Below are 15,136 nucleotides of genomic sequence, written 5' to 3'. Positions count from 1 at the left end.
TTTCTCAATACACTGGTCTGATTTTATATATATATATATATATATATATATATATATATATATATATATATATGTATATATGTATATATATATATATATTTTTTCAGAAACAGGTTGTTTTAAATATAGTTAAGAAACTTTCTAACTTTCTTGTCTCCCTCTGCTAAAATCTACATATATTACTATTGTGATACATTTCAATTTGTTTCTATACTTTTTTCTTTTATTAGCTTTGTTTATTGTTTAAAGGGATAGCTCACACAAAAATGACAATTCAGTTATGAATTTCTCAACCTCATGTTGTTCCAAACTCGTAAGACCTCTGTTCATCTTTGGAACACAAATTAAGATATATTTGATGTAATCTGAGAGCTTTCTGACACTGTAAGTGTGTTGATGAGCTGCCGATCTGTTTTTGTCAGTTTCTTTAACCGAACTGATCCACTGTGTCTGTAATACACAGCTGTGTCTTCAGTCTGCAGGCTGCTGATGTCTAAATACAGCTCATTTCGGCCTGTGTCTCTAGAAATAGTGAAGCGACTCTTGAAGGAATTCCCAGAGTCTATTGATCCACTGCCCCATATGATCCCGATCCACTCCAAGGCTTTTCCAGGAGACTGCCTAATCCAAGCTGTGCCCCAGTCTGTGAGGGCATATCCAGAGATCTGACAGGATAACCTCACCGACTGACCAGGAGCTTTAGTCTGTGCAGGAGACGAGTTCAGTGAGATGCCAGAAACATCTGTGAGAAAAAACAACACACTGAGAGTCAATCTCATTTCATCTGTTTCTAACTATATAAACATTTGTAAAAATACAAACAGCAACAAAAAGATTCACAATGATGTGACTGAATGAATCTACTCACATGGCAAAAAGGCAAATAAAATGAATAGAGTTTGACTCACACAGCTTTTAGAGTGTTAGTGGACTGCCCCTCTGCTGGAGGAAACCAACACTCTTATTCTCTCATGGTGAACATTTGCATATCATTATCTGGGTTAAATAAGGATACGATTTTGAAGCTTGAATTTCAGTGTGCTAAAATTGTAAAGAATGCACACAGCAAATGAGAGATCCAATAGGAGTATTTTAATGGGGTAATCCAAAGTCAAAATCCAAAAAACAGGAAAGAGGTCATAACCATAAAATCAGTCCAAAACAATAAACAAGAAAAAAAAGGGAACACGAGAAAGCCGGGTGATGGAACACAAGGACTCCATGAAACACAATGAGACAGGCTGGTTTATATGGACAGGTGAAAACGATAAAAGGAGACAGCTGAGTGCAATACCAGGTGTGCAATGGGCTAGGTGCACAAGATGGCGTCGGTAAGCTTCAGCGACGCGAGTGTGTGCATACTTACTTCCGGTCTTACACTCGCATTGACTTTAAGGGAAACTTACATACGGAACTTGGATGTATATAATTAATGATTTTCAAATTTAACAGCGGATAGTGGTATATCAAAAACATGGGGAAACATCCTCCCTCCCTCTGTGTGGAAATTCATCAAGATACAACGCGGAGATTGCTTTATTCTTCTGTTGATTATGCGGATCAGCATCAGGTCATGTCCACAGGGATTTCTTCTTTCAAACACAAACCTCTCAAATATGCCATACTTTTCATTTTCGAAGAGCTGGTTTTGTTCTGACTGTTATGTAAGATTATTTTTTCTGTTTGTCAAACAAGACGCACAGAGATTTCTGATAAAGCATATTTTATTCACTTTATTTATTTGATAACAATTTATAACTAACTACAATTAAACATAATATAATTATGGTAGGTTTGCATTAAATAAAAGATCGCTGTTTGCATTCATGTGTATTTTTATCTATGTTAATTTGTTTTGTGAAAGATCTGCAGCATAAATCATTATCTGTCTATTAGCAGCAATGTATATTGTTATTCTTCTGCATTATCAGATTAAACAGATATTAAAATTAGTCATGTATTTTTTATTGTGTAAATTATTGTAAAATATGTTGTGAAAATAACGATGAAACAGACTTATGTATGTGTACAATTGAGAAATGGATACTTCTGAAGATAAATCGCAGCCCTCGTCTCACAAGGTAAATATTTAATATAAAAATATTAATAATAATGCAAACATTTTCGAGAAATAAGCTATTTGTACATTTGGTAAGATAAAAATACATTATATAGCTGTGTATACACACCATGAGTTCAACTTTCATCTCGTGAACAGTAGCGAACATTAGTGTATTTAATTCATTCACCGGACCCAAACATACACAAGTTTCAAATCCACTGGCTCAGTTAACATTTATAGTATAGTGATAATAGCAGTGTATATCTTATTTGCATTTGAAGTGATATTATAAATCCTGTAATCATATAGAAGGTAATATTTGGACTTCTCCGGTTCTCTGCAGTGACTTTAAGCACAACCGCAAATATCTACGCACACACTCACAAGACCGGAAATCCAAGATGGCGGAGATGTGCAACTAGCCCATTAACAGTGTTGAATGGGACAAAGGCTTGTGGGAAATGTAGTGCCTGCAGTGGGGTGACTATGGAAAAGTGAGACCACTAGTGGACACCCAGGGAAACACAGACCAGACAATGTGACATTACCCCCACCTTTAAGGAGCAGCTACCAGATGCTCCATCGAACACAAGAACAAACCAAGGAACACAGAGACCAGGAGGGAGGTGAACTGGTGGAGGATAAGGGGGAGGGATGGAGGGCCAGGTCCACAGAGGGAAACAGAGACAGGAAGTGAAAAAAAGGAAAAAAAACAACAACAAGGAGACCAGTAGGGAGGTGGACCAGTGGAGGACCAGGGGGAGGGACGGAGGGCCAGGTCCCTAGAGGGAAACAGACACAGGAAGTGAAAAAAACAAAAACAAAACAAAGAGGCCAGGAGGGAACTGAAAATTCAGGGTCCTAAGGCAGAGCAGACAGTGCAGGAATTCAGGGTGGAGCAGGTGGAACCGGAGCCCACCGGGATGGTGCAGATGGAACTGGAGCCCACCACAGCCAAGCAGATGGGACTGAATCCCACCAGGGCGGTGCAGAGAACCACCATAGCCGAGCAGACGAGACAGAAGCCCACCAGGGCGGTGCAGAGGGCCACCACAACTGAGCAGATAAGACAGATGCCCACCAGGGCAGTGCAGAGTACCACTCAGCCGAGCAGACAAGACAGATGCCCACAAGGGCGGTGCAGTGTACCACCACAACCGTGCGGTCGAGATAGAAGCCCACCAGGGTGGCGCAGAAGACCACCACAACCGTGCGGGTGAGACAGAAGCCCACCAGAGTGGCGCAGAGGACTACCACAGCCGTGCGGGTTGAGACAGAAGCCCACCAGAGTGGCGCAGAGGACTACCACAGCCGTGCGGGTTGAGACAGAAGCCCACCAGGGCGGTGCAGAAGACCAGCACAGTGGGATCAATGGCACAGGAGAGCAAGTCTGGTTAGGTAAGCCTGAAATAGAGAACATGAACAGGTTAAGGGTGGCCTCCGTAGCCCTGAGGAGATGGTAGATGGTATCCATGGCCATGACAGGAAAGGCGGTGAGTTCCTTGATGGCATCCATGGCCATGACAGGATAGGTCGAGCACTCAGGAAGTTCTGCAGGGACGTGAAGAGGCTCTGGTAGTTCAGCAGAGACGTGAAGAGGCTCTGGTAGTTCAGCAGAGACGTGAAGAGGCTCTGGTAGTTCAGCAGAGATGGGAATAGGCTCTGGTAGTTCAGCAGAGACGTGGAGAGGCTCTCGTAGTTCATCAGAGACGAGGAGAGGCTCTGGTAGTTCAGCAGTTACGTGAGGAGGCTCTGGTAGTTCAGCAGAGATGTGAAGAGGCTCTGGTAGATCCATGGTGATTTGACTGGGTTCAGGAAGATTAACTGTGGCTTGACTTCGTTCAGGAAGATCAACGGTGACTTGACTTGACTCAGGAAGATCAACGGTGACTTGACTTTGCTCATGAAGATCAAAGGTGACTTGATTTTTCTCATGAATATCAATGGTGACCTGACTTTGCTCATGAAGATCAACAGTGACTTGACCTTGCCCATGAAGAACAGCGGTGACTTGACCTTGCCCATGAAGATCATTGGTGACGACCTTGCCCATGAAGATCATTGGTGACTTGACCTTGCCCATGAAGGTCATTGGTGACTTGACCATGCCCATGAAGATCATTGGTGACTTGACTTGACTCCTGAGGTCTAACTGTGGTAGTGCTTGACTCATGAGTGTTAATGGTGACTTGACCTGACTCAGGAGGGTCAACAGGAAACGAGAGATCCAGTAGCAGTATTTTAATGGAGTAATCCAAGGTCAAAATCCAAATCCATAAAATCAGTCCTAAACAAGAAACGAGAAGAACACGAGAAGACCACGAGAAAGCCAGGTGACGGAAAACAAGGATTCAAAGATACAGAATGAGACAGGCTGGTTTATATGAACAGGTGAAAACGATGAAAGTGGAGACAGCTGAGTGCGATTCCAGGTGTGCAATTAACAGTGATGAATGGGACAAAGGCTTGTGGGAAATGTACTGCCTGCAGTGGGGTGACTATGGGGAAGTGAGACCACTAGTGGACACCCAGGGAAACACAGACCAGACACTTTGACAAAAAATGCTTTCATACAGGGTTTAACATTTCATCAGAGTGCCAACATTAAATATGTTCAGGCAATAATGGGATAACATTGCATAAGTCCTAATAATAATCTAGTGTATATCCATTTTGTTTTATGGCATGTATTTATGGCTTAAATGGTTTGGACAAACTTCACTCATAAAAGATCATTAGGCATAATTAAATGGATAATTCACCCAAGGATAATTCACCCAAAAATAATTTACCATTCATTCACCCTGATGTCATTCCAGTCCTGTATGATTTTTTTTCTTCTGAGAAACAAAATTGTTTGCTTCATACAATGAAAACAAGTTGAAATATTCTTCATAACAACAACAACAACAATTTCTGTGTTTCTACAGGTCATACAGGCTTGGTAAGACATGAGGGTGATAAATGATAAAAAAAAATTTCAAGAAAGAGTTGAACTATCCTAAGTTGTGTTTGAAGAATCAAACATGAGTGAAAATATGATCATGACTGAGTTTTATTTGACGCATATAATAGATGTTGACTGTAGTAGTTTTGTGTACAGAGCTTGTGCTGTTTTCTCATGTTGTGGTCTTCTGGCACAGTAATACACAGCTGTGTCTTCAGTCTGTAGATTTTGTCCTTTAAGAGTAACCGTGTTGCTGGAGTCACTTTTGGAGATGCTGAACTTGTTTGACAGTGAGTCTTTTTTTGTTATGCTTCCACCTCCCCATATGTGCACAATCCACTCCAGAGCTTTTCCTGCAGGATGTCGTATCCAGGCTGTTGCGTAGCTATCATCAGTAGCAGAGTATCCAGACACCTCACATGTGAGAGTGAGTGAGTGTCCCGGCTGCAGAACTATAGAGTTTGTCTGCGTCAGGACAATATTACACTCCACACCTGTCAAAGAGAAAATAACATTGATAAATTATACAGTTCTGTCCACATAGCTGTATTATTTGCTGATAAGGACACTCACAGGACATTGCTGCCAAAAGCAGTAGTAAATATGTCAGGAACATGATTTGTGTTGATTTCTCTCTGCTCTACTGGGAGATAAACAATAGAAACAGCTCTATTTAAAACACCCTGAGAGGAGGAAACACTGTTTTGCATAGAGTAAAATTATCAAGTATAAAATGCGCATCAGTCACTCAAAATACTGAGCTATTTTTTTATTTATTAATTTATTTTTACAACCTTTTTTCTTTTTTACAATATTCCCTATAAAGAGGATATTTGGTCATAAATGGGTATAAATGTTTATTGCATTTGTTTATTTATAGTCCGTTCTAGTTATTTTAATGTAATATGTAAGAAGTTATTTGTGATCTGTGAGATAAAAATTAATTTGTGAAGTTGTAGACCTTCAGTGGCTTGTAGTTTAGTAAATACAGGCACATACAAAAATCTTATTTTGTGCAGTGTTGTTGCTGTATTTATCACTGTGCTTGTCTTGCACAACAATATACAGCAGTGTCTTCATCCTTTATATTATTAATCTGCAAATACATCTGTTTATTGCTGTTGTCTCTGGAGATGGCGAAGCATTAACATTTACAACAGTACACATGAATAAGTCTGATTATCAACAGGTTTTCAAGAGCCTTACATTCTGTGAGAGCAAACATGAAGATAAAACCCAGTTTAGACACAATATCCATTGTCATGTTGTGAAAAGAGGAAGCTGAAGCATCAATGTCACAAACAAGTTTTTTTTTTGTCTGGAGATGAATAGCTTGGAGAATTTTGAGGAAGACAAATAGAAGTAGGTTTGCATAGGGTGCCCTCTAAAGGTACATTTACATTCCTGTGTCCTTATTAACCTTTGTTACCATGTCTGCCTTAAATTCTATTGTGTGCTACTAATTAATCACTAGGCTATGATAGATGATGTAGGAAAGCACATTCCGGGGCCCAGTTTATGGCGGGGGCCCATCTCTGAAAACAATATTGGACAAAGGTTTGCTACATTTTGATTGGATCTTGTTGGACAAACATAAGCAAACTGTCCATAGACATCAAATAACGATGCTAGGACAACAGCCAGACACCTCTTAGAGGGCAAGAAGAAGACCTTTGGAAGGAAAATTAAGGTTCTGCCCTTCACCCACCAGCAGAGTGATTTATCAGGTTTTGGCCTGTGACTGCCATAAAAATTCTTTAGGAGCTTTTGGACACAGCAGCACTCGGAGAAACAAAGAGAGATCGCAGAGATGGGTCCTCATACTTATTCAGCGAAATACGTATTTTCAGTGTCAGCATGTGTAGTTCAACATCTTAGACAAACTCAGCTGTTAATGGCCAAATAAATACATGCATAAAAACAGTGTTTGTTGTTGATTGGAAAGTGAGAAATGCACTGGTAAAACATTTGTGACACTTTTCTAACTGGGTGTTTTGACTATGCAAATAAGTTCCACAGGAGGAAAGAAGGGTGTGGCACACTGCCCCCCCCCCCCCCACTCTGATAGAAAGAGGCAATCACAGCCTGGAAATGGAGAAACACCGGATTGCAATCTCCTCCTCATCGTAAAGAGATAAAGGTAGCTTCCCAAAAGACACTCCTGGTTCTGAGTCTGAGTACTGCAAAAAAACATTAACAGATAAACTTTTTTGAGTCTAAGCCCTGCATGGGTGAGATGATAACAGATCAACTTATGTTCTGAGTCTGAGTCCTTTCAAGGAAAGGACTGCAACAGATCACCAATGCTCTGAACCTCTGGCCCGTGAGGGAAGAGGCAATAAGAGATACCAAGTCCTGAGTCTCCAGCTTTGAGGCAGCAACAGATATGACCACTTTCTGGGCCTCTAGCCTGTGAGGAGATTAATATTCTACGTTTAGAGCCTTTTCCAGCGAGACAATAACAGATGCAGCACATCTTGAATTTCCATTCTAGAGACAAAAAGCATATCGACCAAGTTCTGAGTCTCTAGCCCAGAAAGGCAGAAAACACTCAGACATCTGCAACAAGGTTAAGCTCCGGCGAGCAAACCTTCACTCCAAGATACCTTTGCTTGTTTGTTCCAGGCTAATGACCTTCTGCATAAAGATGAAATGCCAAATGCTCAATGATCCCATTGTCAACATGTTAGACGTTACTCAGATGCTTCTGCTAAAGGTAAAGACGTGACAATGAAGATGATGTCTGGAATTGTTAATTTAGAGCCACGTTTTCTTCTTTTCGTGTGATTTAATTACGTTCTCAGTACACTGGTCTGATTTTATATGAACAGTATATATATATTTTTTCAGAAACAGGTTGTTTTAAATATAGTTAAGAAACTCTTTCTTGTCTCCCTCTGCTAAAATACATACAATATACATATATTAGTATTGTGATACATTTCTACAATATGTTTCTATGTTGTTTTCTTTCATTAGCTTTGTTTATTGTTTAAAGTGATAGTTCACACAAAAGTGACAATTCTGTCACAAATTTCTCTCCCTCATGTTGTTCCAAACTCGTAAGATCTCTGTTCATCTTTGGAACATTATATATAGGCCTAGGTTGAGTCATTTTACTTACATGGCAATGTGCAGGTCCTTTTCCAGGCTATTAAAGTGAAATAACTGAACATAAATATAGGATATTTGATAAAAATCCTAATTTTAGATTAAATCTTTTGATGGCATTTAAAGGCTTTTGCATTTGAACTCTTCATATATAAAGAGCAAATATCTTTAGCTTTTCAGGGACAGAGTAGTAATGTTATAACAGTATGACTACTCAGTTTGTGTGATAATGTGTCAGAAAGTGATCCTGAAGCTGGTCATTAATTGTGTGTTTGTAAGTGTGTTGATGAGCTGCCGATCTGTTTTTGTCAGTTTCTTTAACCGAACTGATCCACTGTGGCTGTCTTTGCACACTAATACACAGCTGTGTCTTCAGTCTGCAGGCTGCTGATGTCTAAATACAGCTCATTTTGGCTCGTGTCTCTGGAAATAGTGAAGCGACTCTTGAAGGAATTCCCAGAGTGTATTGACCCACCACCCCATATGATCCCGATATACTCCAAGGCTTTTCCAGGAGGTTGCCTGATCCAAGCTGTGCCATAGGATGTTAGGGCATATCCAGAGATCTGACAGGATAACCTCACCGACTGACCAGGAGCTTTAGTCTGTGCAGGAGACGAGTTCAGTGAGATGCCAGAAACATCTGTGAGAAAAAAACGACATTTGTAAAAATACAAACAGCAACAAAAAGATTCACAATGATGTGACTGAATGAATCTACTCACATGGCAAAAAGGCAAATAAAATGAGTAGAGTTTGACTCATGATTGATTTCTGAATCAGACAGTAAACCCACACAGCTTTATCCGAGTGTTAGTGGACTGCCCCTCTGCTGAAGGAAACCGACACTCTTATTCTCTCATGGTGAACATTTGCATATCATTATTTGGTTTAAATAAGGATACAATTTTGAAGCTTGAATTTCAGGGAGCTAAAATGCTTTCATACAGGGCTTACATCTTTAGTTTGCATAGGCCATTTTCAGGAATTCACAAAGACTTCAGAGTGCTAACATTAAATATGCTCATGCAGTAATGGGATAACATTGCATAAGTCCTAATAATAATCTAGTGTATATCCATCTTGTTTTATGGCTTGTATTTATGGCTTAAATGGCTTAGACAAAATTCACTTATTAAAGTTCATTAGGCATTATTAAAGGGATAATTCACCCAAACATGATTTACCATTCATTTACCCTGATGTCATTCCAGTCCTGTATGATTTTTTCTTCCGAGAAACAAAATTGTTTGCTTCATACAATGGAAACAAGTTGAAATAAGTTAGAGATCCCACCAATCTTTCTTATGGGATCTATTCATAACCACACCTTATGTGACACGTGATTCAAATATCAAGTGGTTTAATGATCATGATATTACTGTGCTTGTTTGGCCAGCCAACTCACCTGACCTGAACCTCACAGAGAATCTATGGGGTATTGTGAAGAGGAAGATAAGTAGGCTAACATCCGACAAACAATGGAGGATCTGAAGGCCGCTATCAAAGCATCGTAGGCTTCAATAACGCCTCAGCAGTGCCACCACAGACTGATTGCCTTCATGCCATGCCGCATTGAAGCAGTAATTCACAGTGGTGGACAAAGTACACAAATCAAGTACTTGAGTAAAAGTACAGATACATATAATAAAATATTACTCCTGTAAGAGTAAAAGTACTCCTTTTTCAATTTTACTCAAGTGAAAGTACAAAACTACTCGATTTTTTATGTACTTAAGTAAAAAACTACTGAAAGATAGATGTTTGCAATTTTATATAGGCTACTTAATTTAATTTTATATTAGCACATATTTTTTATAATCCTACTGCTCAAAATACCTGGGATTTTTTCCACTATATGGAGTCGAGATATATTTTTGTTGTTGATAATGGACTGCGCTGATGAGAGTGGTGTTAACTGTGAAGCTTACACTGTGATGTACCTGAGAGAAAACAGAGATGACCATCTGATTTTCACCAGTAAGAACAAAGTATTTTAAAGCTTGTTGTTTTACAGAACATCAAAGTTACAGTACAGACCAAAAGTTTGGACACACCTTCTCATTTAAAGAGTTTTCTTTATTTTCATGACTATGAAAATTGTAGAGTCACACTGAAGGCATCAAGGGCTATTTGACCAAGAAGGAGAGTGATGGGGTGCTGCGCCAGACCTGAACCCACCGGACCTGAACCCAATCGAGATGGTTTAGGGGTGAGCTGGACCGCAGACAGAAGGCAAAAGGGCCAACAAGTGCTAAGCATCTCTCGGGGAACTCCAAGACTGTTGGAAGACCATTTCAGGTGACTACCTCTTGAAGCTCATCAAGAGAATGCCAAAAGTGTGCAAAGCAGTAATCAAAGCAAAAGGTGGCTACTTTGAAGAACCTACAATATGACATATTTTCAGTTGTTTCACACTTTTTTGTTATGTATATAATTCCATATATAATTCCACGTGTTAATTCATAGTTTTGATGCCTTCAGTGTGAATCTACAATTTTCATAATCATAAAAATAAAGAAAACTCTTTGAATGAGAAGGTGTGTCCAAACTGTATATATGACATGAAGTTAGGAAGAACATTAAGGAAAATATAATTATATTTTCATAATGATTTTTTCCTTCTCAAACCTTGTGTGTAGTGTAAAAACACCCCTGGCCAAACGGGGTGCATCTCTTCCCACTTTGATAATTTTTGTAGTTACCATATTCTGAACATCACATCCTTTCTTTTCTACCCAGATGTAATATATATATATAGGTGGTTGAATAAAAATATTTGGACATTATTTATAAAAATTACCTCAACTTAGCACCAGCAAGCTTGCTAGCTAGACAGTTAGCATCAGCTAACAATATTTACTTATTTTCAGTACGGTTATGAATAAACATTAATGTCTGTCTACTCATCTAGTTAATCCAAACAATATACATATGTATAACGTTAATTTTACTGTTGATAAACAATATAAAAACAGACGTCACATAGGACATTTTCATAAAACTGTTAACATTACGGCAGCGGGGAATTTGAACGTGCATGAGTTATTGTATTTAATCTGTGTTATTTTTTTTTTATTTTTTTTTACCTAAAATTGATGACACATCAGATGTGTCTGCACTCGAGCATTTCAGTGGGCTTAAATAGATCACTCTTTACAACGGATTTAATTCCCAAAAAAATGACAATTTTGACCTAAATATGATTTTCAGTTACAATAATTAATCCTAAATTTCGACATTAATAACTTACAGGTCCTTCTCAAAAAAATAGCATTTTGTGATAAAAGTTCATTATTTTCCATAATGTAATGATCAAATTTAAACTTTCATATATCTTAGATTCATTGCACACCAACTGAAATATTTCAGGACTTTTATTGTTTTAATACTGATAATTTTGGCATACAGCTCATGAAAACCCAAAATTCCTATCTCAAAAAATTAGCATATCATGAAAAGGTTCTCTAAACGAGCTATTAACCTAATCATCTGAATCAACTAATTAACTCTAAACACCTGCAAAAGATTCCTGAGGCTTTTAAAAACTCCCAGCCTGGTTCATTACTCAAAACCGCAATCATGGGTAAGACTGCCGACTTGACTGCTGTCCAGAAGGCCATCATTGACACCCTCAAGCGAGAGGGTAAGACACAGAAAGAAATTTCTGAACGAATAGGCTGTTCCCAGAGTGCTGTATCAAGGCACCTCAGTGGGAAGTCTGTGGGAAGGAAAAAGTTTGGCAAAAAACGCTGCACAACGAGAAGAGGTGACCGGACCCTGAGGAAGATTGTGGAGAAGGACCGATGCCAGACCTTGGGGGACCTGCGGAAGCAGTGGACTGAGTCTGGAGTAGAAACATCCAGAGCCACCGTGCACAGGCCTGTGCAGGAAATGGACTACAGAGAAGCAGCACTGGACTGTTGCTCAGTGGTCCAAAGTACTTTTTTCGGATGAAAGCAAATTTTGCATGTCATTCGGAAATCAAGGTGCCAGAGTCTGGAGGAAGACTGGGGAGAAGGAAATGCCAAAATACCTGAAGTCCAGTGTCAAGTACCCACAGTCAGTGATGGTCTGGGGTGCCATGTCAGCTGCTGGTGTTGGTCCACTGTGTTTTATCAAGGGCAGGTTCAATGCAGCTAGTTATCAGGAGATTTTGGAGCACTTCATGCTTCCATCTGCTGTAAAGCTTTATGGAGATGAAGATTTCGTTTTTCAGCACGACCTGGCACCTGCTCACAGTGCCAAATCCACTGGTAAATGGTTTACTGACCATTGTTTTACTGTGCTCTATTGCCCTGCCAACTCTCCTGACCTGAACCCCATAGAGAATCTGTGGGATATTGTGAAGAGAAAGTTGAGAGACGCAAGACCCAACACTCTGGATAAGCTTAAGGCCACTATCGAAGCATCCTGGGCCTCCATAACACCTCAGCAGTGCCACAGGCTGATTGCCTCCATGCCAGGCCACATTGAAGCAGTCATTTCTGCAAAAGGATTCCTGACCAAGTATTGAGTGCATAACTGAACATAATTATTTGAAGGTTGACTTTTTTTGTATTAAAAACACTTTTATTTTATTGGTCGGATGAAATATGCTAATTTTTTGAGATAGGAATTTGGGGTTTTCATGAGCTGTATGCCAAAACCATCAGTATTAAAACAATAAAAGACCTGAAATATTTCAGTTGGTGTGCAATGAATCTAAAATATATTAAAGTTTAATTTTTATCATTACATTATGGAAAATAATGAACTTTTATCACAATATGCAAATTTTTTGAGAAGGACCTGTACTTTTAGCAACATCAGACGCACGTGCGCTCACAAGATCTCCCAGTTCTTACTTCTGGAGACTCGCACTAAACGGTTCATTTGAATCAGTGAGTGGTCGACTCCAGAACAGCTGCAATCGGATAATTCTAATTTGTAAACGAATCGTTTGGTGCGATTTGCGATCCGATTTAAAAGTATATTTTGAAAAGACTCAGTTCGTTCATGATGAATCAGAGACACCGCTTCTGCGTGTCGGAGAACGTGATATATTATAGGGAGTAAAGATATGTTTTATGACATGTAGTGAAGTTAAAAGTACGATTTTATGCTTTGGAATGTAGTGAAGTAAAAGTAAACGTTACTCAAAATAAAACTACTCAAGTAAAGTACAGATACTTGAAAAACGTACTTAAAGCTGCAGTGGGTAACTTTTGATGCTCTAGCGGTTAATAAACAGAACTGTTTGCGTCTTGCGGAAGAACATCGTAGCCGGATCTACTTCTCTCTGTTAATGTCTATAAAGAATCACAAAGGTACTGGGTTACTCCGCCGCGGCACCCCCGAAGCAATCTAAAATAGTCCGAATATAAACACTTATTATAGGTGCACCCTAGTGTTTCAGGACAAGCTAAAAACACGGTTTGGAAAATGGATTCATGGTGTACTCGCTTATTACATACATTTTTCTACATTTTGAACACAAACAAAGTTACGGACCGCAGCTCTGATTGGTTGTTTCTTAACGGGAGCGATGTATTTCTGCAAATGGCAATAGGACGACTGGGAGGAGCCAGAGAAGCTTGATTTTTTTTACTACTGCAGCTTTAAGTACAGTAACGAAGTAAAGCTACTCCATTACTGTCCACCACTGGAATTAGTAATTCATGCAAAATGAGCCACAACCAAGTATTGAGTGCATAATTAAACCTGCTTTGGAGATCTTGAACAATTCTGTTTTGTAAATATTTTTAGATTGATCTTTGAGAAAATATATATAGTTTTTGAGATACTGAATATTTAATTTTCCTAAGCTGTAAGTCATAACCATCAGAAAAGAAAAAAAAAAAAAAGAAAAAAAAAACCCTATAAATTTTTAGTTTGTGTGCAATGAATCTAGAATATAAGAAAGTTAGTTTTTGAATTAAATTACAAAAACTAAAGAACTTTTCAATTAATTTTTTAGATGAACCTGTATATGAGATCCACTCAAGTGCTTTCCCTTCAGCTTGTTTTATCCATGAAATATCTGCATCTCCAAAATCAATCCCAGAGAAGGTACAGGGCCGGGTTTCCCGATAACGATTTATTTGAGCTCTTAAGAGTGTTTTCTACGAGTCATTTTAGGATTGCTCATTATTGTTTCACATGCGTTTCCCAAAGGTGTACTTAACACATTTAGATGTGAATTTATATTTTTTCTTCCTTTCTTATAATTAATAAAAAAAGAGTAATAAAGTGCACAATAAAGTCCAATCAAATCCTTGTATTATAATCACATTGTTTTTGAATAAACTTAAAGATCTGCCGATTGTCCTGCAGGTGACCGCATAAATCTGTTTCCTTAAGATGCTTTTAGGGCTTTACCATAACTCCAGAACACTCGTGGATCTACAAAGATTTTCAAGTGCTACTTAAGTTACGACGCTTTTGGGAAACAGACTGTAATATTAAGATCAGTCTTACAATCGTTTTTAGGAGCTTCTTATGTTTACGAAACTTTTTGATGACGACTGACTCAGATTCAGTCAGTGTTTGACCTTTGCACTCTGTTAAAATAAAATTCAGACCATTGTCTACATCAGTCAGTAATAAAGAAGTATAAAGATGTATCCCTTTATTATACGTACTGTCCATAAATATGATTATGCTATTTAAACATGTAATTCTGAGGACCATTTTTGCAGCAGTTTTTGTTAAAAAAATCTCACTGATAAAATACTGACAATATGGAGGCTTTTTAAGAGAGAAGATGCCCCCCCCCCAACACTCTATTTTCTGTATATGTATTAATGTATAAAATGCAAGATATTAGTGCAAAAATTCCCCCATATGAGTTTTTGTCTCATATTTGTATCATGATAAGCAATATCACAAGAGCAGCGAAAGCAATATCTCACGAGTGCTGTTTTTGTCACGAATAACACAAACAGTGCAAATGTGATTTTATACAACATTTCAGTAAATGAGAAGTCTTTATTGTGGTATATTTTAAACATAATATTCTGTGTTTTGTTTAATTT

The 15,136-nt window shown here is 38.6% G+C and overlaps 2 gene segments (V, D, J or C); both read right to left on the bottom strand.

The window, feature by feature from the left end:
• The window catches only part of LOC127952942 (Ig mu chain C region membrane-bound form-like), a 371,759-nt gene that overhangs the window by 331,410 nt on the left and 25,213 nt on the right, over window positions 1-15,136 (bottom strand).
• Window positions 8,434-8,967, bottom strand: LOC127952990 (Ig heavy chain V region PJ14-like). The segment is given in 2 exon segments: window positions 8,434-8,763; window positions 8,846-8,967. Coding segments are annotated over 2 exon segments (330 nt in total).

The sequence above is a fragment of the Carassius gibelio genome, chromosome B3 (genome assembly GCF_023724105.1).
Source record: "Carassius gibelio isolate Cgi1373 ecotype wild population from Czech Republic chromosome B3, carGib1.2-hapl.c, whole genome shotgun sequence".
NCBI classification, from domain to species: domain Eukaryota; kingdom Metazoa; phylum Chordata; class Actinopteri; order Cypriniformes; family Cyprinidae; genus Carassius; species Carassius gibelio.
This window is presented reverse-complemented; position numbering and strand designations above follow the sequence as displayed.